Below are 22740 nucleotides of genomic sequence, written 5' to 3'. Positions count from 1 at the left end.
GGGGGCTAAGGGTTGATCGTCCAGCAGCAGGAGGAGTTTACAAACACTGTGTACTCCCTGGGGCTGGAGCAAGAGGCTGTGAGTGCTCCAAGCAGACCAGAGAGGGTGTGTCTTGGCTCTTAGCATGCTTTATCAGTGCACAGCTGGAGTCCCTCAGGAGTTGTTGGGTGGGAGGGAACAGGATATCCTGCACTGTCCACCGCGCTACAGAGTTGTGCAGAAAAACATCAGCTTCTTTCCTGTAGGATTTGGCAGCCCTTTGTGTGAGTCTGGAGCATTCGTGCTACATTCAGTGTTAGCAGCGCGCTGTTATCTGTGTGTCTCTGAGGGACATGGTGCGTAGCAGGGACCCCAAACAAGGGGTGTGTGATGTTGTGGGAGTCATTACTTTCGCACAGTCAATGTGGTCTATTACATTAAATCTAGTTAAGGCCTGATATGGTCTAGTTAAGGTTTCTGATGGCCATCAGCTAGGACAGCTCTGAGAGGCCGCTCCAACTGTGCAAGGCAGTGGGGCACTTGGGTCTGAAATGACGGGTGTCTCTTAAACAATGAGGATGATTGAAAGAGGTGCAGATCAGGTTTGGTTCTGGGGATGGCAAAAGGGGACTGAACCCCCTGGGGAGCTGCCAGGGACATTTTTGATGTAGTGCCAATATTAGTTTTCCTCTCATCTGTTCATGTCGGTCCTCTTTCTCTAGCTTTCCCACTCTTTTACAAAGGCGAGTCTCTCCTGTGTCTTTTTGTAGTTCATGTGCAGATTGAACACCACAGATCAGTTTTGTCCCAAACCTCTTCCTTTTCCTTAGTTGGTGCCTGTTTATTCAGTACAAACATCATTGAACAAACTTGGCATTGCACACTGTGTTTAGCCGCTGGGTAAATATTTATCCAGTTAGACTCTTTCAGTGTTTCCAGATTTATTGCTAGGTTTTGCTCTTTGGATATTGGCGAGTCCTTCACTTTGGATCGATTATCAGTAAGTTTTTAAAACTTCTCCCTCTTGTGAGGATGAATTTTGCGGCATGTGTTTCAAGGAGACATTTAAAATCTTGTTACTTGACATCTCTGCTGGCCTCATTGCGGAGTTGTGTCCATCAGAAGCATGGCCAAAGGTTATTATGCTGTGCCTGGCAAACGGGACAATGCTGCTTCTTGCAGAATACAGTCAAGTTACTAAACATATTGCTGTACCAGGTAGTGCTCTGGCTAGGCAGTAACTCACACAAGACACATTGCAGAACAATGTGTTCCCTGCTATTTTTCAATCTCTTACATTCTGGCTTTGCATTGTCTATTGTTTATTCAGATTACACTCAGCCAAAAGCAACAGTTAATGTGATTGGACTGTAAAATATGTTCATGCACTTGCAATAGCATAGCAATACCCGGGCCTCTCGATTATACATTGCAATTGAAATATTAGCTGCTGGAGTATGTTTTTTTAAATGTGAATATTAATATCCATGAATGGTGCCACATTGACAGCTCTGGATATTAGAGTTTCAGTGCTCAAGGGATGCAGAATCAGGTCCTCAACTGCAAATTCACCAATGAGTATAAATGACTCCTAGACAGTTTTGTATCTGAGGTTTAAACACGTGGTTGTTTCAGATTTTTCATGCTGATATTTTCCTTCTGTCTCTATATATTAGTCTCTCTGTGATGGTGTCCCATGGGCCCAGGATTTACAAGTCACTGCTGTAGCAATCCCAAGGGTGGAGCATGACTATCTCCAGGCTGTCCAGCAGACATAAATGAATTAAAAGGTGCATCCTCTGTGGCTAACCCCCTCTCCCCATTCTAATTCCTTCCTTCTACCTGGTGGTAGAATTGTTTTCGTGTGCACGTTGAATCCCCTAATCTATTGCTAGGCATTTTTATTGTGGTTTTCAATTCTAAAGCAGAACCAGAGTTTACTCTTACCACCACTTTGATTCCAAGAGCAGTGCTTTAAATATATAGACCAGGGGTCGGCAACCTTTCAGAAGTGGTGCGCTGAGTCTTCATTTATCACTCTGATTTAAGGTTTCTCATGCCAGTAATACATTTTAACGTTTTTAGAAGGTCTCTTTCTATAAGTCTATAATATACTATTAAACTAATGTTGTATGTAAAGTAAATAAGGTTTTTAAAATGTTCAAGAAGCTTCAGTTAAAACTAAATTAAAATGCAGAGCCCCTTGGACTGGTGGCCAGGACCCAGGCAGTGTGAGTGCCACTGAAAATGCCACCTTTGGCACACGTGCCGTAGGTTGCCTGCCCCTGATATAGACACATAGCACAATCTAGGGGCAGAGAGAAAGAATGACCACAGGTGACAGATGTTAGTAACATTGCTTACTGCAATACTGGAAGGTGCACTTAGCTACTACAGTGATGGGGGCAGTATATGAACCTGTTTAGAATAGATTTGTTACTTAGTTCTGCTTTCCATGAATAGCTACTTCAGCTTGTGAAATACACCTCTACCCTGATATAACGCCATCCAATACAACACAAATTCGGATATAATGTGGTAAAGCAGCACTCCTGCGGGGGCATAGCTGCATGCTCTGGCGGATCAAATCAAGTTCGATATAACACAGTTTCACCTATAACACAGTAAGATTTTTTGGCTCCCGAGGACAGCGTTATATCGAGGTAGAGGTGTACTAAAAAGAACAATCATTATAGCAAGTATGCATTGATCTTTTTGAGTCATTCCACCTCTAGACACAAGCTGGGGACTGAACACTGATCATATTTACCCTGGAAAGAAGATAGTATTCCAAAATCTTCCCCACTCTGCCTGATTTTGTGCTCACTTACACAAGTTTCCCAACAGTGCAGTTACTCATGTACCTTGGTGTGAGATGAAACAGTCCCTCCATTGCTAAAACCTCTTACAAGTGCCATCTTTACTTGAGGTGTTGCTGCCTATACATTGGGGGGCTTTGCCATGACCACATATTCTTCTTGACTCTGAAATACCTATGAATACATGGTTGATTGAGGGGCTACAGGTGTTTTATATAGGTGGCAATGGTTTAATCCCTGCTTTGGTGACTAATGCAGAATGCTACTTTATGAGTCTTCTCCCACTAAACACTGACACACTTTTTAAACAAAACCAGTGTGATAGGGGGTGGCAGTTATCATGGACAGCTAGAGCCTGTAATAGGTGATCTTCAGCCCTACTTGTTTTCTGGTTGTAGTGAAGCAGAACAATTGCAGTAAAAGACTCTCATAACACAGCCAGCTTATACATTTGTAACAATATTTTAACAGTTCAAAGTGAGGGGCACATGCTAATCCAGGGGTTTTTTAATTAAGAAAGTGCATTATAATGTTCAATTACACCGGTACCTCGATATAACGCTACCCAACATAACATGCATTTGGATATAATGCGGTAAAGCAGCGCTCCGGGGGGCAGGGCTGCGCACTCCCATGGATCAAAGCAAGTTCGATAGAACGCGGTTTCACCTATAACGCGGTAAGATTTTTTGGCTCCCAAGGACAGCCTTATATCGAGGTAGAGGTGTATTTCATAGCTGACCTAGAAGGACATTTTCATTCTATTTTGAAACCACATGGCAATTGTTTATTTTGTGTGTATTTCAGATAGCTGGTCCACAAAGACTATCCTGAATACAAAATAACCTGAAAGGATCCATTATGGCTTGTGCTGTCATGCAGTTTTTACAGAAAACCCAAAGCTTTAGGTTCCTGTGGACTCCCTTGACCACATCCTTCCAATTCTCTAAAAAAGGCTACAGGGTATTAGCCCCTCAGAATTTTTTAAACTATGAATCCTTAAAACAACAGTACAAACCAGAGGTGCCAGAGTACTTCAATTTCGCAACTGATGTGCTGGACAAATGGACTGAAATGGAAAAGGTAACATTCCTTTAACTTCCTTATGCTAAGATTTTCATGTTGGGTATCAGAGGAAAAACATAGTTAGTAGAAGCAAGTGATATTACTTTCTGGCTACAGATTGGTAACCCTCTCAGTTCAGAGATCAGTGCCATTGGAGTATAGGACTAACAGCCAGGACTAGTTATAGATGCTCTACTGCGTTTGGGCCCACTCATAGTTATAGATGCTCTACTGCGTTTGGGCCCACTCATAGCTCTTGCTGACTTGAATAGCCTCCCTGAGTGCAATGAGACTGTGAGCATGAGTAACAGAGGAAAGAGGGTCTTGTGATTGCAACACTGCCCTGAGACTCAGAAGATCTGAACTCTGCCACTGTCCTCCAGTGTGAGTTTGAGTAAATCACAGAGGGCTTGTCGACACTTACAGGCCTGCGCCGGGGGGCTGCACCTCTGTACCACTTAGTGAAGATGCTACCTACACCGATGGAATTGCTTCTTCTGTCAGCATAGGCACTTAACCTCCCTGAGAGGCGGTAGCTATGTTAATGGGAGAAGAGCTCCTATCAACATAGTGCTGTCCACACCTGTCCATGGGATAGGTCAGTATAGTGCTGTCCATGAGATAGGTCAGTATAACTGCATCACTCAGGAATCCACACCGCTGAGTGACACAGTTATACTAACATAAGTTGGTAGTGTAGACCAAGCCCTAACCTCTCTGCGCCTCAATTCCCATCTGCAAATTTCACTTGCTACCCTTCATCTTTCTTGTCTACTTAGAATGTAAACTCTTCAAGTCAGGAATTATCTCTATGGTTATGTCTACACTACAAAATTAGGTCAATTTTATAGATGTCAATTTTTTAGAATTCGATTTTATACAGTCTATTGCGTATGTCCACACTAAGCACATTAAGTCGGAGGAGTGTGTCCTCACTACTGCGGCTAGCATCAACTTACAGAGTGGTGCACTGTGGGTAGCTATCCCACAGTTCCTGCAGTCTCTGCTGCCCATTGGAATTCTGGGTTAAGCTCCCAATGCCTGATGGGGCAAAAACTTTGTCATGGGTGGTTTTGGGTACATGTCGTCAGCCCCCCTCCTCCCTCCTTCCCTGAAAGCAATGGCAGACAATCATTTTGTGCCTTTTTTCCAGGTCCCATCCTCTGAATCCACTCAGCCCGCTGTCTGTCTGGATGATCGGAACGCCAGGCAGGCAGTGGGCTGAGCGGAGCCGGCAGATGGAGCCCCAGACTGGCAGGAATGTTTTCTCTAGCTACAGAAGTTACCTAATGCAATGTCTATATCTATGGCCTTCGTGCTCACAAAGCGGTCATGCCCCCGCCCAAGGCTGACACAGCGCGGAGTGCATGTGACACAGTGACCTGGCTCGGGCAGGATCACTAGCAAGGCATGATACTTTTGCCATTAAGCAAACACAGCAATTCTTTCCTGGCCTCTGCCACTGAATGCCTCCATGCATTATGCTGTGCCCTATCAGTGCGGGAGAACTGCATGAGCTCGGAAAACATGTCATTGCAAGTGCGTTTTTTTCACCTTCTAATCTGCAATAACCTCAGGGATAGAGATGATGGGGGAGTGTAGAAACATTCTAGGGAGACTGGATGGTCACCTTTGCTGCTGAGTTCGCCACGCTGGCCAAACAGGAAATGAAATTCAAAAGTTCCTGGTGCTTTTCCTATATACCTGGCTAGTGTATCTGAATTCAAAGTGCTGTCCAGAGCGGTCACAATGAATCACTCTGGGATAGCTCCTGGAGGCCAATACCGTTGAATTGCATCCACACTACAGCAAATTCGACCCGGTGATGTCAATTTCAGCGCTAATTCCCTCATCGGGGAGGAGTACAGAATCGATTTTAAGAGCCCTTTAAGTCGACAAAAATGGCTTCGTTGTGTGGATGGGTGCAGGGTTAAATAGATCTAACGCTGCTAAATTCGTAGTGTAGACCAGGGCTGTGTGTATGTACAACGCCTAGCACAGAAGGACCTCAGTCTGGATTGGGGACATGACTATAAGACAAATATTAGTAATAGGTAGAAGAGATGCCGGATTAGACCCATAGACACATCACAAAATGTGTCTCAGTCTTTCTGTCGGAAAAATGGGGGTGAACCATCACTATTGCATAATATGAGGTTATCATTCTTGGGCAGAAAAGACAACTTTTTACATGATGCAAGCAAAATTTTTCAAGGCTCAACATCTGAAGAAAAGGTCTGTGGCCAAGGAAGGAGGCGCAGGATTTCTCCTTAAAATGCACAAATAAAAATCTACTCACCTTGTTACCAGTGCCTGATGATTACACATTATATTATCTTGAAATGGAACTTGTTCTTAGTATGTACAGATCTCTTCCACACCAGTGAAGATCTCCGCTAGCATGCTAGGCATTACCTACACTCTATTCATAAATAACACTTGGTCCCTCAATAGCAAGTTTTAGCCAAGGATTTCAATGCACCTTAGAAGCATCAGTTAATTTATCCACACAACACCCCAATACACACAGTAACCTCTGCTGACAAATGGAGCATCAGACTCAGAGAGGTTTAGATTTGCATTTTCAAAAGGAGTTTCTGATTTGGGGTGTTTAGATTTTTGGACCTTTGGTCTAATTTTAAGAAGTGCTGAGCACCCCCCACTGCAATTGAAGACAGTATGAGCTGCGGGTATTCCACCCGTCTGAAACCCAGGCTGCAGGTATCTATCTGGGTACAACCCCCCAAACTCTGAGGCATCCAAAGATACAGGCCACTCTGGAAAACATAAGCATGGCCAGAGCCAAAGTGACCCTTAGTTTTCTGCACTAGCCATTGTGCAGCATTTTCTCATTATCTAATGTGTTAGCTTCAGAAAAGGAACTTGACATCTATAGACTATTCTAAATCTGGGGTGAAATCCCAGCTCCATTGAAGTCAATGGCAAAACTCTACAGATTTCAGTGGGATGAGGATTTCTGCCTTTGTGTATAAGTAATGAACGTTCCTCTGTCTTGGAAAGTTGGACTTGAGGGACGGTTACATGCATATCAGGCTAAGTACTTACAACATACCGTGTCGTTCATTAGGAAGGAAAGAGGCCTACAAGGCTAGCCCTGTGGTGGGTAAACGATAAAGGTGATGAGGTGAGGTGGAACTTTGAGGAACTTGGATTCCACTCCAGAAAAGTGGCCAATGTACTCTCTGAGGTATGTGGTCTGCAGAAAGGAGACAGAGTTATGCTGCTTCTACCCCGGATACCAGAATGGTGGCTAATAAATGTGGCTTGCATGCGAACAGGTTAGTAAAAATAATAGGAATTATGAATGAAATCATGAATAATCAGTAATTAATGAGGTCAAAACTACAAACACATCCATGATGAGAAACATCAGTGCTGTATGGCTAAAAATGCTTGTAACATCAAGATGTGTCTTCATTTGTACTATTGGATTTTCAGCCACACTTTACTTCTCCCATTAACAAAAACCTACTATCCCATGTGCCTGTATCACTGTCCTTCTCCACTGCTCATGACAAACTACCAATGTATCCATCATCTGCTTGCAACAGCAATAGCACACATTTATATTTGTTTGTCTGGCCAAGTTTTTGCCAATGGGATTTGTTAAATATTTAGGCTTTTCTAAGCCTGAATATTTAATAAAACTCAAAGTATCTCAGTGCCTCATGGACATTAATAACTTATCCTCACAACACCCCTGTGAGGCAGAGAAGTATTATCCATATTTTACAGATGAGGAAGTGAGACACAGAGAGTTTAATTATTTCAGTGGGAGGCATGAGTGCTCAGAAAATCAGGCCCTAAGTGATTGCCTAAGGTCACAGAGAAAATCTGTGCTAGAACTAAGGCCTTGTCTACACTACAGGGGAAATTCAATTTAAGTTACACAATTTGAGTTATGTGAATAGTGTAACTTCGTCTGCGGTCGATTTAGAGGGTCTTCACTAGACCCACTAAATCAACCGCCAATGCATTGATTGCCACTCGTTGAACCCCCGGTAAGCGTAGACAAGCCCATCGGATCTTCTGAGTCCAAGCCCAGACCGTTATCCACAAGTCCATCCTACCTCTCTAGTACAACCAATCATATATCTAATAATCTGTATATATATACACAAATATACATATAGACACATGCTGCTTGTAGAATACGGTCTTTTATATAGGGCTTGAAGTTTTCTCTATGTTGCTAATTAGCTCCCATAGTAAAACATGAGATATACGATGAAGAGTAGGAATGGAAGGAAGAGATTGTTTGAAGGAGGAAGGTGAAGCTATCAAACTCCTAAGAGACATTAACCCATCGACTCTTATTAATAAATATTCACCCCATCATTCTTACAAGTATATCATTTCCATATGAGAGAAATCTTTCAATTACTAGTTTCTCTTATCCCACTACGCTAAAGACATTTTGTGTGGTAGTACTTGCTAATTTATATTGATCCTAATTTATAATTCAGTCTGTGAAAAGCATGATATGTACAAAAATAGAGCCAAATCTGATTCACTTATTCACAGATATAACTTCTGAAGCTAGTGGATCTATAGTAAGAGTGAGGTGGGAAGAATTTAGTAAACAGATTTGTACAATCCTATTATTACATTTTAAAGCTGGCTCCTCCTTTAGGAACTATCCTTATTCCTGGGACAACACAGTTGACAGCAAAAGATATTCTCCATAGAGTACAAACATCAAAGCCAAAGTGTATTATCACTGATGATGTTTTGGCACCAGCTGTAGATTGCATTGTGTCCGAATGCCAGTCTTTGAAATTCAAGCTAATTGTATCAGAGGACCAGAGGGAAGGATGGCTGAACTTTAAAGACCTATTTACGTGAGTAGCTGCCACTGTCAAAGTGCTGCAGTAACATGAAAGAAAACCCTGGTGGCTGGTTTGTTAATAATAAGTTAATGTCGAATATGGTGAAACATTTTCATCTATTTAGAAGGGGGAGAAATGAACATTGGAAAAAAATACCAATGAGAATGTAATTCTATTGACTGTTAGGAACCAGAAACAGTGCCCGTTTTGTTTGTATTTAGTGTGTACGAACTAGTATTTAACCACAAAATACATGTTCAGGCAGCATTTCCCCAGGGGTGGAGCGCCCCCCATGGAGGATGCAAGGGACTAGCTGAGGGTTGTTGGCAAAGAGCACTGGCAATGCTACTTTTCCCCATGCTGCCCTGCCAACATAGTGGCGCTAAAATGGGAGCACGATTGGTTTTATTTTCCTAAAAAGGTGGGGTTCAGTTATTAAAGACTTGGGAAATGCTGTGGTCAGATAATAACATTGATTCCATGGTCCCAGCTCACAAAGGTGTGAACATACTGATCAAAGGCTCACACTCAGTTCTTAATAATTAGGCTAACGCTTTCCCTGGTATAGCTCACTGCCCCAGCTCAGCTGTGCTTACTGGTGGTGTGGGTGGGTGGAGCCAAGGTACTCTCCCACTTATTTCCTTGGTATATGGCCAGGCTCACTACTGGGTGTGTGATCTCCAGCTTGAGGATACATAATTGCACTAGTTTTCATCAAGCTAGAGTGCTAAAAATAGAATGCAGCCACTGAGGCACAAGCGGTGAGATGGGCTAGCTATCCCAAATAAGTGCCCATCAGAAACCTTAGACACATAGTCAGGGCAGCTAGCCTAAAATTCTATTTTTAATGCACAGAGCTGGGAATCACACCCCTAATTTCAAATGTAGACATCCCTTGTAGTTGATTACTATCACAAGATTTTCTTTTAATGTAGAATTTTAACTGCAGATGGCGAGAGAAAGAAAAAAGGGGAAAATTGAAATGTAAAGTTTGCAGTTTGTTTTTTTTTAAGCCAGATCTCATGCCATCTGACCTGTTAATATGCAGCCAAGTTCTGTGTATTATCCCTGATATGTAGTCACACTTCTCTAAAGATAAACCTGGGAAAAAGCTACCCCTTCAGTGCAGATAAACACCGTCTCTTGTAACTCTGCAAGAGTTTTTTTTATTTGATTATCATCTGGGATCCATACGTTATATTTTTTTTACTTACTTTATTCACCATCTTGTATTTTTTAAAGAAACGCTAATGCTGATCACAGCTGTGTGACCACGAGGAATCAAGATCCAATGACCATCTTTTTTACCAGTGGAACAACAGGGGCTCCAAAAATGACTGAACATTCCCACAGTAGTTACGGCATTGGACTGACTGTAAATGGAAGGTATGGATCATAACTGCTTTAAACCACATGGGTATTTCTTCAAAATGGTCACATGGCAGAAGTGAAGGCAGCATAGCACTAAACTAATATCTCTCTGTTTCAATAGCTTAGAAAATATCAAAGTTCCATTTAATTCATGACAAGATTATTGTTCCAGAAGACAAGAATTACTTTGAGTAATTCCACTAGCCAGTTATGGTTACCTTGAATCAGAGCACTGGTATGTAGTTGCTTTTCTTATCTTAAAAAAAAAAAATCCAACACTCTCTATTGAGAAGGGAACCTCTCCTACTGCATATTCAAAGAAGATCAGGTGATTTATAAAGCATCTGTAAGGACCTTTATAAAGAGAGAAAGTTTGTGGTTGTATAAACGCATGGGTTTATCATAGCATATAAGAAATGCACTGAACCTTTCCCACAAAAGCAAGATAACTTTATGAAAGCTCAATTTGCAAATGGGATATTTTATCTTAGGAAAATAACATTGATACTGTAGTACATTCCACTATGACTTGCAAGTAATCATAGATAAGAGAACACTAAATAAAAGTAAAGTAAAATGAGAAACTCTTACCCCCGAAAAACAAACTAAACAAAATCCCCTATTCACAAATATGAATTCAAGATGCTGTATTTGAGACATCATATGTCTTTGTACTGGTTCAATATTTTAATGAAAAAATGCAAAGCTAATCTATAATAATGACACAGTGGCCATGTTCGGTGGCTTACTCTTGTTTGGGGTTTCAGCTGTTCACTAATCTCAATTAAGACAAGATAGTGACTGTTTGTCCCAGTAATATTTTTGCTGTTATCATTTTTATATTCATTCTGTTTAAAAAAATTGTTCACAGATTTTTCTTTACCAGGTACTGGCTGGATTTAACCTCCTCCGACATACTCTGGAATACATCAGACACAGGCTGGGCAAAGTCAGCTTGGAGTAGCATTTTTGCTCCATGGATTCAAGGGGCATGTGTGTTTGTACATAGCATGCCACGTTTTGACCCAACCACTGTCCTAGATGTAAGTTACAAGAACAACGGCATTTTCCTAACAGCATGGTTTTCTTCCCTTGCTGCTCTTGCCCAGATGTTCACCTCTCCCACTGCACAGCAGACAACATGCTCCTTGGCTGCAGCTCTTCACCAAAGAGGTCACCAATTACATTTTAGAAGTGATATATATTTATATAGGTCCTGCTTCAACAAGTTGCTTAGCACCCATTTACCTTCAATTAGGTGCTTGAATCACATTGGTAAGCATGTGCGTAAGTGCTTTGCTGAGCAGACCTTATAGTTAGCTTCTGATTTGAGGTTTTCACCAATAAACAGAGATAAAACACCCCTGATTTAAAAATAAAAGAAAGAACAAGATATCAGTGTTAATCCAGTAAACACCAGAAAAACCCTGAATATGCTTACTTGTAACTAAGGGCTTATCTATTTGGAGCAGTCATGTGGACTATGGGGATGTGATTTCTAAAGCACACTAATGGATTGTGCAAACACCTGTCAGGGATGGTCTAGATCATTGCTTCTCGGACCGCGAGCCATCGGCTGCCGGTCCGCAGCGAGTTTCCTCATAAGAGCATCAAATAGGATAATAATATGGCACCAGTCTCTGGCACATTGGGGAAAAAAATTGCCGGTCCCCCACATCAGATAGCTTGAGAAGCACTGGTCTAGATAATACTTAGTTCTGCTTTGAGTGCAGGGGACTGAACTAGATGACCTCTCAAGGCCCCTTCCAGTTCTATGATTAATTGGTCTGTATAGTCCCTGCTGGTGCACACTAAAGGTTCCTTAGTGCATGTTAACGTAGTGCTGTTTGAAACAGTGCTGTGTTAAAGTGCATTAGGGAACATTACAAAGAGATTACTCATTACGGTCTATACCGCTCTACTGAGCAGAGCCCAGGACATTTTTTTTATTTTTCATAATTTTTTGTTTTATTTTTGAGGGATTTTCTTTTCTTTTGTTTGATTGTGGGAGGCCTGGGGGGCTGGGTCCTCCCTCTGCGATGGGAGGTCCAGGCGGTGTTAGATCTTTCCCCCAGGGGGCTGAAGGCTGTGAGGGGTGGTGCAGAGAGAACTCACCCTGTACTCACCATGCAGTAGGAGCCTCTCTCTTGCACAGGTCTGGGCCCAGCTCCCTGCTCTGTGCATTGCAAGCTGGTGCATAGAGGATTACTGCGCCACTCAGGTTTGGCTCAGACACCCCTTTGTCATGACAGGGAGACTACCAGCCAAATTTGAGAGAGAGGTGCTGCAATCCAACAGGCCAGGTCACAATGCCACTTACTCAAATTTGGCCTGTCTCCCCCCATCATGTTGGAAGGGCAAATGGGCCGAATCTGAGTGGTGCTGTGACCCTGTGCTCCAGGTTGCAATGCCCAAAGCAGGGAGCTAGGCCCAGCTCCATGGACAGAAGTCACAGGAGTAAGTACAGTATGTTGTTTCTAAAAATTGTTATTTTACATTTGAAAAAATATGGGGCTCTAACACTGAGTAATGTACATAATATACATTACTCGTTACAATATATACAAAGAGAAAGCCCTCAAAACCCTGATTTTTGAATATCTACAGAAAACTCAAAAATTGCTAAAAATAAACCCTGAAAAATGAAATAAATAATCCCCCAAAACAAAACCCTAGTTACAGTGCATGATCCTGCAAACATTTACTGTTCGTCCTAAAGTGAAGCTTACACACACAAGCGTTTGCAGGACTGGAACCATAGTTTGTAAAGCACTTTAGGATCCTCTGCACTATTATTATTACACAGTGAACAATGGTAGTGGATACATGAGCATCTTGCACAGCATTTCAATCATGAACTGTAATATTTCAAAACTGAAGAGGGAGATGATACAAGACTGAGTTTTTTAACCTTATAAATGGACCTTGGTATTATATTTTATAATATCCTCCACATACGACTTTGGATGCTATGAGAAACAGTCACGCATCATTCACTTCACGTGGGATATTCCACATCCCTACTACTATGTTCTCCTCGCTGAAGCTACACTTATAAGGTAGCATCCTTAAAATTGCATATTCTTTTGTTAATCTGATGGCTGGAAAACACTAGCTAGTGTCAGAATATTTGAGGAATGTTTTACGGATGATACTTTTGGTTCCAATTGTTTTCTGAGTAATAAGAGCTGTAACTGTAAGGAAATGCTTTGAGAATGCAAACCCTTCTGTGACAAGACGCTTGGAATGTGACCCTAACTATAAAAGCCATTTAAAGATGAAAAAGTATTTATGACTTCAACACTAGCTGTATTTTTAAGGCTAGTCAACATAACGCTCATGTGTTTCATAAATTGGTTGGAGCTATTACATTTGTAAATACATAAATATCTTACATTTAGGTTTCCCTGGGACTAAAATAACTGTGGGAAGCATTGTTATTTTTGGTTGCAACATTTAGACAGTTTTTATTTTAAATTCTTTAGACTCTGTCCAGATTTCCCATCACAACCTTCTGTTCTGCTCCAACTGCCTATCGAATGCTTGTGCAGCATAATCTGACCAGGTAAACAATGATCAAAATATTTTATCATATTAGATCATCGTTTTTTACCAAAACAGTAGCCAAATTCTGCTTTTAGTTTGATTAAGTTACTCAAGGTTTACAATGGCACAACAGAAATTTGGCTGTGTATTTCTCGATGTCTTGAATTTTACATATTAGAAATAAAGTCAGATACCATAATATGAGACATGGGGATAATATAACTCCCACAAATTTAGCAAGTTACAGTGAAATGGAGTAAGACTTTGAAAAGCAGTTTAGCAGCATTGACAGTACTTTGAGTTTTAGTATTGGAAGTATACTTTTATAATCAGATCTTAAGCTTTGTTTTATAGTCCGAGTTTACAGAGAGACCACGTTGGTAGGGCAATCAAAATATTTTCCCCCATTACTGGTGTTCCTGGAATACAATAACTACAAGGGTATGATTGTATCAAATCAGTTTGACTGAAATGTACAAGGATTGGTGATTATGACAATGCTACTATGGCATGAATAAGCTTTTGATAATATCGTTAGGGCTGAATGCCAATACTCTTCTGTGTTTTAAGATCCTACTGAAAGCTTAGAATAAGAAAGACTATTTTATCTTTAACATCTTGTAAAATATGGAACTTGCAGTTTTACATGCATTCTTTCACAATGTGCCAAATTTATCTTCAGTTTAACTTCATGCAATTCCATTAAAATGAACTGGGCTCAATAAATATTTTATGTATATTCTGTAGGAAGGAGACGTGATAAAGGGATACAATAGTGAATGGACAAAAAAGGTAGATCAACTAATTCTAGTCACCCTTCCTAGAAATACAAGATCAAGAAGCCATTTCACAAAATTGGAAGGCAGCAAATTGAGATTTTGATCATGGAGGTGATTCCACACAGTTGCTACACCGACATGGACCCCTACTGACTTCAGAAAAGCTGTGTGTGGGTACAGGGGTCTGCGTACACAGAGTTCCAGTGAAGTCAGTGTGGCTCTGCATAGGCACAGGAGTCTGCTCATGTGGAGTCACCTGCAGGTCTGGACCCTTAAAACTAACAACAGGAACTACTTCTCATGCAGTGAACAATTAGCCTGTAGAACTTATTGCCACAAGGTATCATTGAGGCCAAGCAATAAAAAAAAGACTTTATATTGCTATGGATATGAGAGGCTCCACAGTTACAGTAGTGAGGATTTAAAACACACACACAAACAAAAAACAAGAGTTCTGGAAGGATATAAATCCTCATGCTTCAGGGCATAAGCCAACTCAGCAACTCATGTCATTTAAGATCTGATTATTCTCTCCCTCCTCCTCAATTCCTCTGCAGAATCAACTCCTTTTGACACATTTCTACTAAAAGAGACACAAAGAATCTAATCTGCCTTTTATATGTATTTCCTTACTGTGGCAGTTTTAACCCCTTTAAAACTCTGATCATCGTTTTTCTCTTTCATGCAAAGCTATAAATTCAAGAGCCTGCAGCACTGTGTGAGTGCAGGGGAGCCAATCAACCCGGAAGTGATGGAGCAGTGGAAAAAGCAAACCGGGCTGGATATCTATGAAGGTTATGGCCAGACAGAAACGGTACAGTCAGATGCTTTAAAAAACACAGAAGTAAATTGCATTCAGACTGCTAAGAAAATACATTTGAAAAATACAGTCATGTCATCTTTCAGAGGGAAAAATCACTTGCAATAATAAATGATGATGGAAAAATCTAGTTTTAATAAGTCACTCAGAACATTAAGGCCTTTATCAGAAACCCTTTAAGTCAGTGGAAGAACTCCCATTTCAGTGGGCTTTGGATTGGGACTTAATACAGCAGAAGCATCTTCCTATTTATCACAGGTGAAATTCTGCCTGTTAAAGATTTACATTCACAACTCACATTCACTTCACTTGGAGCTATAAGCACAATTCTGAAGGCAGAATTTGGTCCCTAGAAGTTTTCTCTGTGGATGTATGATTATAATCAAGCATTCATTGTTGTTTCTCAGAGAGGTTGCTATATACTGTAACTTATTTGCCAGACTAGTTGAGTATATTAAATATAAATTAAAAACTGAATACATGAGATTGCAGAGTTTACTTTTAAAAACCTTTTGGTGTAGGTGCTGGTTTGCGGAACATTCAAGGGAATGAAAATTAAACCAGGGTCAATGGGAATGCCGTCTCCAGCATATGACGTTAAGGTATTGTGCATCAGATCTATAAGTCCTATGGGACCTTTTTCTCCAAGCAAGAAGTTACTGATTTCTCCTCAGGGAGGCTCAAGCAAGTTTAGGGTAGACAAAGAGAGGATTTCCCCCTCTGCTGAATCATTTTCAGTTTAGCTCTCCAGAAAGTCAGATTCCTTTTACATTATACAAATTTTCATCAGATAGTTTGTGAAATTTCTGGCTGGGTCCCAGGTAGAGATAAGTAGGGGAAGATAAGATCAGTAGGGGAAACAAAAAACAAAAACAAGCCCAGGCTGCATTCAATAGTTACACCACAGGGAAGGATGATACGACAATGAATGAGAAACTCTCTCTAGAAAAATGCATATGATGATGCATTGAACTATATAGATATGTTATCTGAGTGATTCCACTACATTCCTACACTAGTGGTTCTTAACTAGGGGTATGCACCTCTGGAGGTACACAGAGGTCTTCCAGTGGATACATCAACTCATCTAGATATTTGCCTAGTTTTACAACAGGCTACATAAAGGCACTAGCAAAGTCAGTACAAACTAAAGTTTCATACAATGACTTGTTTATACTGCTCTATATACTACACACTGAAATGTAAGTACAATATTTATATTCCAGTTGATTTATTTTATAGTTATATGGTAGAAATGAGAAAGTAAGGAATTTTTCAGTAAACAAAAGACAAATCAGCCTCCTGAAAGAGGTACAGTAGTCTGGAAAGGTTGAGAGTCACTGCCCTACACCAGTCGCAGTGGAAGAGTTAGTTAGAGGATATTGGAAAGGAATAGTCTACTCCTGACTTGCTAATGCAGGCAAATCTTTGGGCAACTTTCTGCACTTCAGTTTTCCCACCTGCTCAATTGCTTTATACCTTTTTGCTCAGTTGGGTGTTACTAAGCTTAATTAATGTTTGTATAGTGCTTTGGAATCTTCAGGTGAAAATTTATTCTTCTGTTTCATTTAGGAAGGGAAGCTTCTCTTGATGGTTACAGTCACTTCTATTATTGACTTTTTAAATTCAGTATTTCCAAATAAATATGCAGGTTTTATTAGCTTAATGAAAATTATGGCTTAAATTAAACACCAAGGTAACACCACTCTGTATTTTGTTGGGGTTTAGATTACAGATGAACACGGCAATATTCTGCCTCCTGGAGAAGAAGGAGATATCGCCATCAAAACAAAACCTACGAGACCTTTTTGTCTTTTCACTCAATATATAGTAATGAACTTCACAAACTTAAATTGCACACTTGTTAAATTCCTAATATAAACACACAAAAATTATAAAATTCAATTACTATCCAGCTACTGAAACTAAACATTATTATTTGTATTGTGGTAACACCTAGAGATTCCATCCCCATTATGCACGGTGCTGTACTAACACACAACAGAACGATGATCCCCACCTGAAGGAGTTTACAATCTAAGTGTCTGCAAAGTCTCTTTAGTACAGACTACACCCCACAAGTTTACAAAGCTAAATACTACAACTAAATGGATAAAGAATAGCAAAAGATGGAAACTAAGATGAATTGGCAAAGGGAGATTTGTTTTCAGACCAGATTTTCACTAAAGTGAAAAGCTACAGAAAGGCTGTTACAGATGGCAGGTGCTGCAAAGATGAAGGCTGTCACACTAACAGAGCCCACATTCTAGAAAAAATGAATATGATACATTATATGGTTGAAAGGAAAGTAAAACTAGATAAGAAGCAATGCACATGTACGTCCTCTTTACTACTATTGCAGACTAAATTAAAGCTAATAAGTCTTTTCATTTATTAAAACCAGCTGTGACCATGCCATCCCAACAGTGCAATGAGGGAGGGACAGGAAACACTGATGTTTAAATTACCCCCTCTAAGCCAATCCAGGAGTCAGTTTAGTTAGATTTAGAGGGAGCTACAGACACCCCCTTTCTTAGCTAGGACTACTCAGCAAGGCTGAATTTTTGCATGCTAAATTATGTTGTAATATAAATTAAATGCTGGAATAAAATGAAATGAGTTTCTTGCATACATTAGAGTATAATCTTTTATTTGCAGAAAGATTAATGTTTGTCAAATACAATTTAATGTTTACTAGGATGATCCAGAGAGAACTGACGCAACATTGCAAGGGAATTTCTATCTCACTGGGGACAAAGGGATTGTAGATGAAGATGGATACTTCTGGTTTGTTGGAAGAAATGATGACATCATCAATTCTGCTGGGTAACAATTTATATGTGCATTCATTACAATGTTAGGACTCAAATAATGCAGATGATGTCAACACACAGTTGTTTTATATGCACACTTCACCAACTAATAGATGTATATAACAATAAAAGACTTTTCTTCATTTAAAGATATCGTATTGGACCATTTGAAGTAGAAAGTGCACTGATAGAGCACCCAGCAGTAATAGAATCAGCTGTTGTCAGCAGCCCAGACCCCATCAGAGGAGAGGTAAAGGACTTAAGATATCTTATGTGCTTGGATTTTTTATAGAAATATGTATTTTTAAAAAGCCTTAAACGGAATCCTGAGGCAGCTGGCTACTCCAAACAATTGTTGAAACGTTCCATTCACATCAAAGCCCTCAGCAAATTCGTAATGATCATCTAGACATAGGGGTGGCTGAAGTGGGGCCATCGCTGCATTGCAAAGTAACTGCGACCTTCGCTACAATGAATATAGAGGTGCATCCCACAAAGGCCCCACATTACAGCATGCCATATCTTCATATGAGCATCCATACTGCTTATATAATTTTTCATACTGGGACTTATAGTCCTTATAGGTTGAAATTGCAAATTAAAGATCAAGATGGCTGCAATTTACTCCACTTCCAGTATATTACACATATAAGCAGCTGCTGGACTCAAACTGTTAATGGGGCATTCATCTTGGTGAAGTTTTTTATGCCTGCACTGTAAATTAGTTACTTTGTAATGTGTCAGCAAGTGAATTTTGTTAAACATTAAGACCTTGTACTGTATTATGTGCATTTTGTTTCATCAGCATTTAATCTTTTAAGGTCGTGAAAGCCTTTATTGTTTTGGCATCTGACTATGTTTCACATGATCCAGAAAAACTGATTCAAGAGCTACAGGACCACGTTAAAAAGGTCACTGCTCCATACAAGTATCCTAGAAAAGTAAGTGATTAACCATAAGTATTTTAGAGAATTACATTACATTTAGTCAACAAGTGGCATAAGAGAACTTCCATGTACAAAAGCTTTATTATATTCCCCCTCCTCCATACAAATTATAAACAGGCTTGAGAGGTTTAGATTTCTATCGGTAAATGTCAGTAAACATTGATTTTACCGTACATATAAACCAAACCAAAAACAAAATATTTTCCAATGAAAATAATCGAAATTTAAAGACCGGCAAAGAAAAAAAAATGCTGCTTGAGAACGAGTTTAAGCATATTTACTTTGTGTGTTTTGACATGTGATGTTGACAGTTTGTTCTTAAGTTATAAAGCTTTAACTTTTTGAATCTCAACATCTACTGTCACTAAATATTCTCCAATGCCCCCATCATTTCCCACAACTGTGAAAAATGTAAAAAAGAAAAAGCTTAAAACCAATACTCTTGTGCCCTGTGAAAACTGAAATTGATAAACATTGAAAAAATGCTTAAAACTAAACATTGATATTACGTCAAAATTATAAAAAAACCAAATCAAATTCTGCCATGATTAATCATAAGAATCTAACAGAGGACAGGTGAGTAAATATAATTATTCTAACATCTCACATTTTCAATGTTTATTTTTTGCAAACTTATGATGTACTCTTTGTAGATGTTCATATACCAGAGTGACAAGGATAGTACAGAGACCCAGAAAAATGTATAGAAGATGAAGGGAATTGAGAGCAGTAGGACACACAACTCCGAAAAAATATACACTTACTTGGGAGCTGTGGTTTCAGTGCTGCCTCAGAATGCATTCCTATCTTAAATAGGTTCTCTTCAAATTATCCTTTTGTCTTCTCCAGACTCACAAGATTTCATTTTTGCTCTACTGTAACGGCCAATGGATGTTTGAAATAGAAATCCTCGCTCTTCGCCCTCTCTGCTACATTGAATAGCAAGTGAACAGCAAATGTTTGTTTGAATTTCATAGCTCTACGTATCTCCACTTTATATTAAAAAATTTAAAGCAATGCTAAATTTGATTCTATGATTTGGAAACAGTGCAGAGAAACCCTATGCTGCAGATTCTAAAATGTCTATAATAGGCTCTGGGGGAATATTTGCCATTCATATTAATCCTCTAATCCATTTAGCCCACACGCATGTATTTGGATGTTTGCACTGAACGAATCTTGCTTTTCCTGCAGTGTGCATAAGGCTCATCCTTTAGCATTTCTGTTGCATGGAAGGGGCAGAACACAAAGCCCACATAGATTTGCAAAGACTCCTGGATGGTGGCATCAAGTGATCTGTCATAATACAGACTCCTCAAGCACAGATGCAGAAAAGCTGCAGAGGTTACTGAAACCTGAGGCTGAAAAGCAGCAATAGAATGGCCCACACTGACACTCAGCGACTTGCAGTAACTAGAAAGAGATCCTGTCCCAAAGAGCTTCCCAACACAAAGTTTAGTTATTCTGGCTCAGTACAGGGAACAAGAGTTGCCCCTCAAAGAGCAAATTACTAAACAAGGAACATTTATAGTAACAGTGTCAGAAAGATGCATAAACTATTATTTCAAGATGCACTGAAATATAACCAGTTGATGTTTTATAACTATAAAATCTACCAATTGTTAATCCAGTTTTGGAATTTCTTCAAAAAAATTTCTATGCAAACTATACATTTTTCTATGGTGGAGAACCGTCTAGCAAAATGTTTCCAGCATAAAGAATATGACATTGAGAAACCGAGGAACAGAATCTTTAAGAGTTTGACACTAAAGTTTCAGTACATCATGAACATCAGTTTATTTCTCATAGTGATGGGCCTACAGCAGATTTTTAAAAGTTAAACTCAAGGATTTTTAATAATCCAAAAAGAATCTATTTATCCAAAAAGAATCTATTTTTCCTTTGCTAAACTTTCCGTTGCTGATACTTTTATCCATTTAAACTCCTTATAATAGATCTCATGGACGATGTCTTCCTTTTCCATAACTGGATTGATTTAATGTCTTCCACGTCTGTACAAGAGAGCAAATACTGTACACACGTAGAGCAGATTATCTACCTCTTACTATATATTGTATTAGTTGTAATTTCTTCTCTTTTCCAATAGGTGGAGTTTGTTCAACAGTTGCCAAAGACAGTCAGTGGGAAGATCAGAAGAAATGAATTGCGCAAGCAGGAGTGGGGAAAAGCTTAGAATTATCTAGAGTTTATTTTCCATAATTTGTTCTTCCAAAAATATTATATATTACTGATGATATATGGTGCAATTTTTTGTTCTCTTGACCTATTAGACGTATTACAAATTTTGAGCATCATCATGCATCGTATGCACAGCTAAAACTTCATGGACTTTAGTGAACATTTTGGCTACGCAAGCAATGCAGGGTTAGATCCTTGGTGAGCATTCTTTCCCATTTGTTCTAGGCATAAAAAGCCTAAAAGCACTTTGTCTCAGTTAAAAAAAACAGTTTTGTTATTCTAACTCCAGTTGTCTAGTTATAAAAGCACACAGGAAAACAGTGTACATAGTAGTAAGCCCCAAACCCATGTTTCCAAAACTCAAACCTTAGCACTACTATGAACTAGCTATTAACTAGAAAAGCATGCTGGGAAATAGACATGTAAACAAAAACACTATTTTTTATTTCTATAGTATCTTCCAACACTGAAACTTGCTATTCAAGATAGTCCACATTTCCAGGCCAGGTCACTAAACCTGTTAAGTTCTGACAGGATGATACCAGGATCCATGATTGCATGTCTGGCCTAAATCCTACTCCTGTTTAAAAATTACTGTCTGTGGTAGTGGCTGAATATAACAATTTAATAGCAAAGTTTGTGTGTTCTTGTGCATTTCAATATCCAAGATGCTCCTCTAGCTCAGTTATTCAATAGGGTTCATGTCCAAGCTCCTGGAACAAACAAATTTGAGTGTACTTGCCTGCATTCAGTTACTCCTGTGTTCTGGGCAATCAAGTGTGGTGCAAGGCTTTCCTCAGTTTAAGTGTTAATATATTTATTAAAAAAAAATCGTAAAGAAAATTAACCCGCATAAGTAGTTTTCCGTATTTGTTAGTTTTAAATAATACACATGCAATAAGCATCTCTACTCACTGTTTGCATAACTCCTGGTTCACAGCTCCCAGATGTTTTTGGTTCATCCTTTCCACTACAACCATTTCTCTTTCTATCATACATTTTTAATGTACCCATAACCCTGGTAAACTGGTAATCTAGGGCTTACACATACATTTTCAAGTCAATGGCTATGCTTTTGCTTCTAAGCATTCATATTTATGTTCACAGTAAGCAGTGGTTGGAACTGATATATAAAAATATTTTCCCTAAAATTTCCTTTTAGGGTAGGAAAATCTTCCCAAAATTGAGTTTTCACTTATGAAGATCCTGGAATTTAAGTATTCATTTTGTGAAAGTGGGTGGATTTACAAGGTAGTCTCTGTTACTAAATGAAGTACAGGTATCTAAATATCTGCCTTGACACAACATTTGACTGTCCCAGACACTGTGTAATGAACATGATGTGAGAATAGAGATAGACTGATAGAAAAATAAATGTTACATCAACTGAAGGGTTAACATTTTTGCTATGGTACTTTTAAGTTTATTGACTTAAAATGACACAGGAATTTACGTTTATCTTTATTTCATTTCAGTAATAAAGACTATATAAAATAATTTTAAAACTATCTTTACTGCTTCAAGTATCATTTCTTAGACAGAAAGGGTTAAA

The 22740-nt window shown here is 39.4% G+C and overlaps 1 protein-coding gene across 5 annotated transcripts; it reads left to right on the top strand.

Annotated features, from left to right (window-relative positions):
- Positions 1-126: 126 nt before the first annotated feature.
- Positions 127-22696, top strand: LOC127058580 (acyl-coenzyme A synthetase ACSM3, mitochondrial-like). Of its 5 annotated transcripts, none has more exons than XM_050968733.1 (15): positions 127-263; positions 1656-1769; positions 3606-3881; positions 6952-7162; positions 8518-8725; positions 9956-10099; positions 10956-11127; positions 13570-13649; positions 15100-15223; positions 15751-15831; positions 16958-17059; positions 17928-18055; positions 18193-18292; positions 18864-18983; positions 21097-22696. In XM_050968733.1, the coding sequence occupies exons 3-15, from the start codon at positions 3660-3662 to the stop codon at positions 21181-21183; spliced, it is 1779 nt and encodes a 592-aa protein (XP_050824690.1). In that variant the 5' UTR covers positions 127-263; positions 1656-1769; positions 3606-3659; the 3' UTR covers positions 21184-22696. The 5 variants fall into 5 exon arrangements, with proteins under 5 accessions (XP_050824690.1, XP_050824693.1, XP_050824691.1 ...); XM_050968737.1 differs by having other exon boundaries at positions 129-263; positions 10971-11127; XM_050968736.1 differs by lacking the exon at positions 1656-1769 and having other exon boundaries at positions 3610-3881.
- The last annotated feature ends 44 nt before the right edge of the window (positions 22697-22740 follow it).

This window comes from Gopherus flavomarginatus, chromosome 9 (genome assembly GCF_025201925.1).
Source record: "Gopherus flavomarginatus isolate rGopFla2 chromosome 9, rGopFla2.mat.asm, whole genome shotgun sequence".
NCBI classification, from domain to species: Eukaryota; Metazoa; Chordata; order Testudines; family Testudinidae; genus Gopherus; species Gopherus flavomarginatus.
Note: the sequence above shows the minus strand (reverse complement) of the source record. Positions and strands in the feature narration are given on the sequence as shown.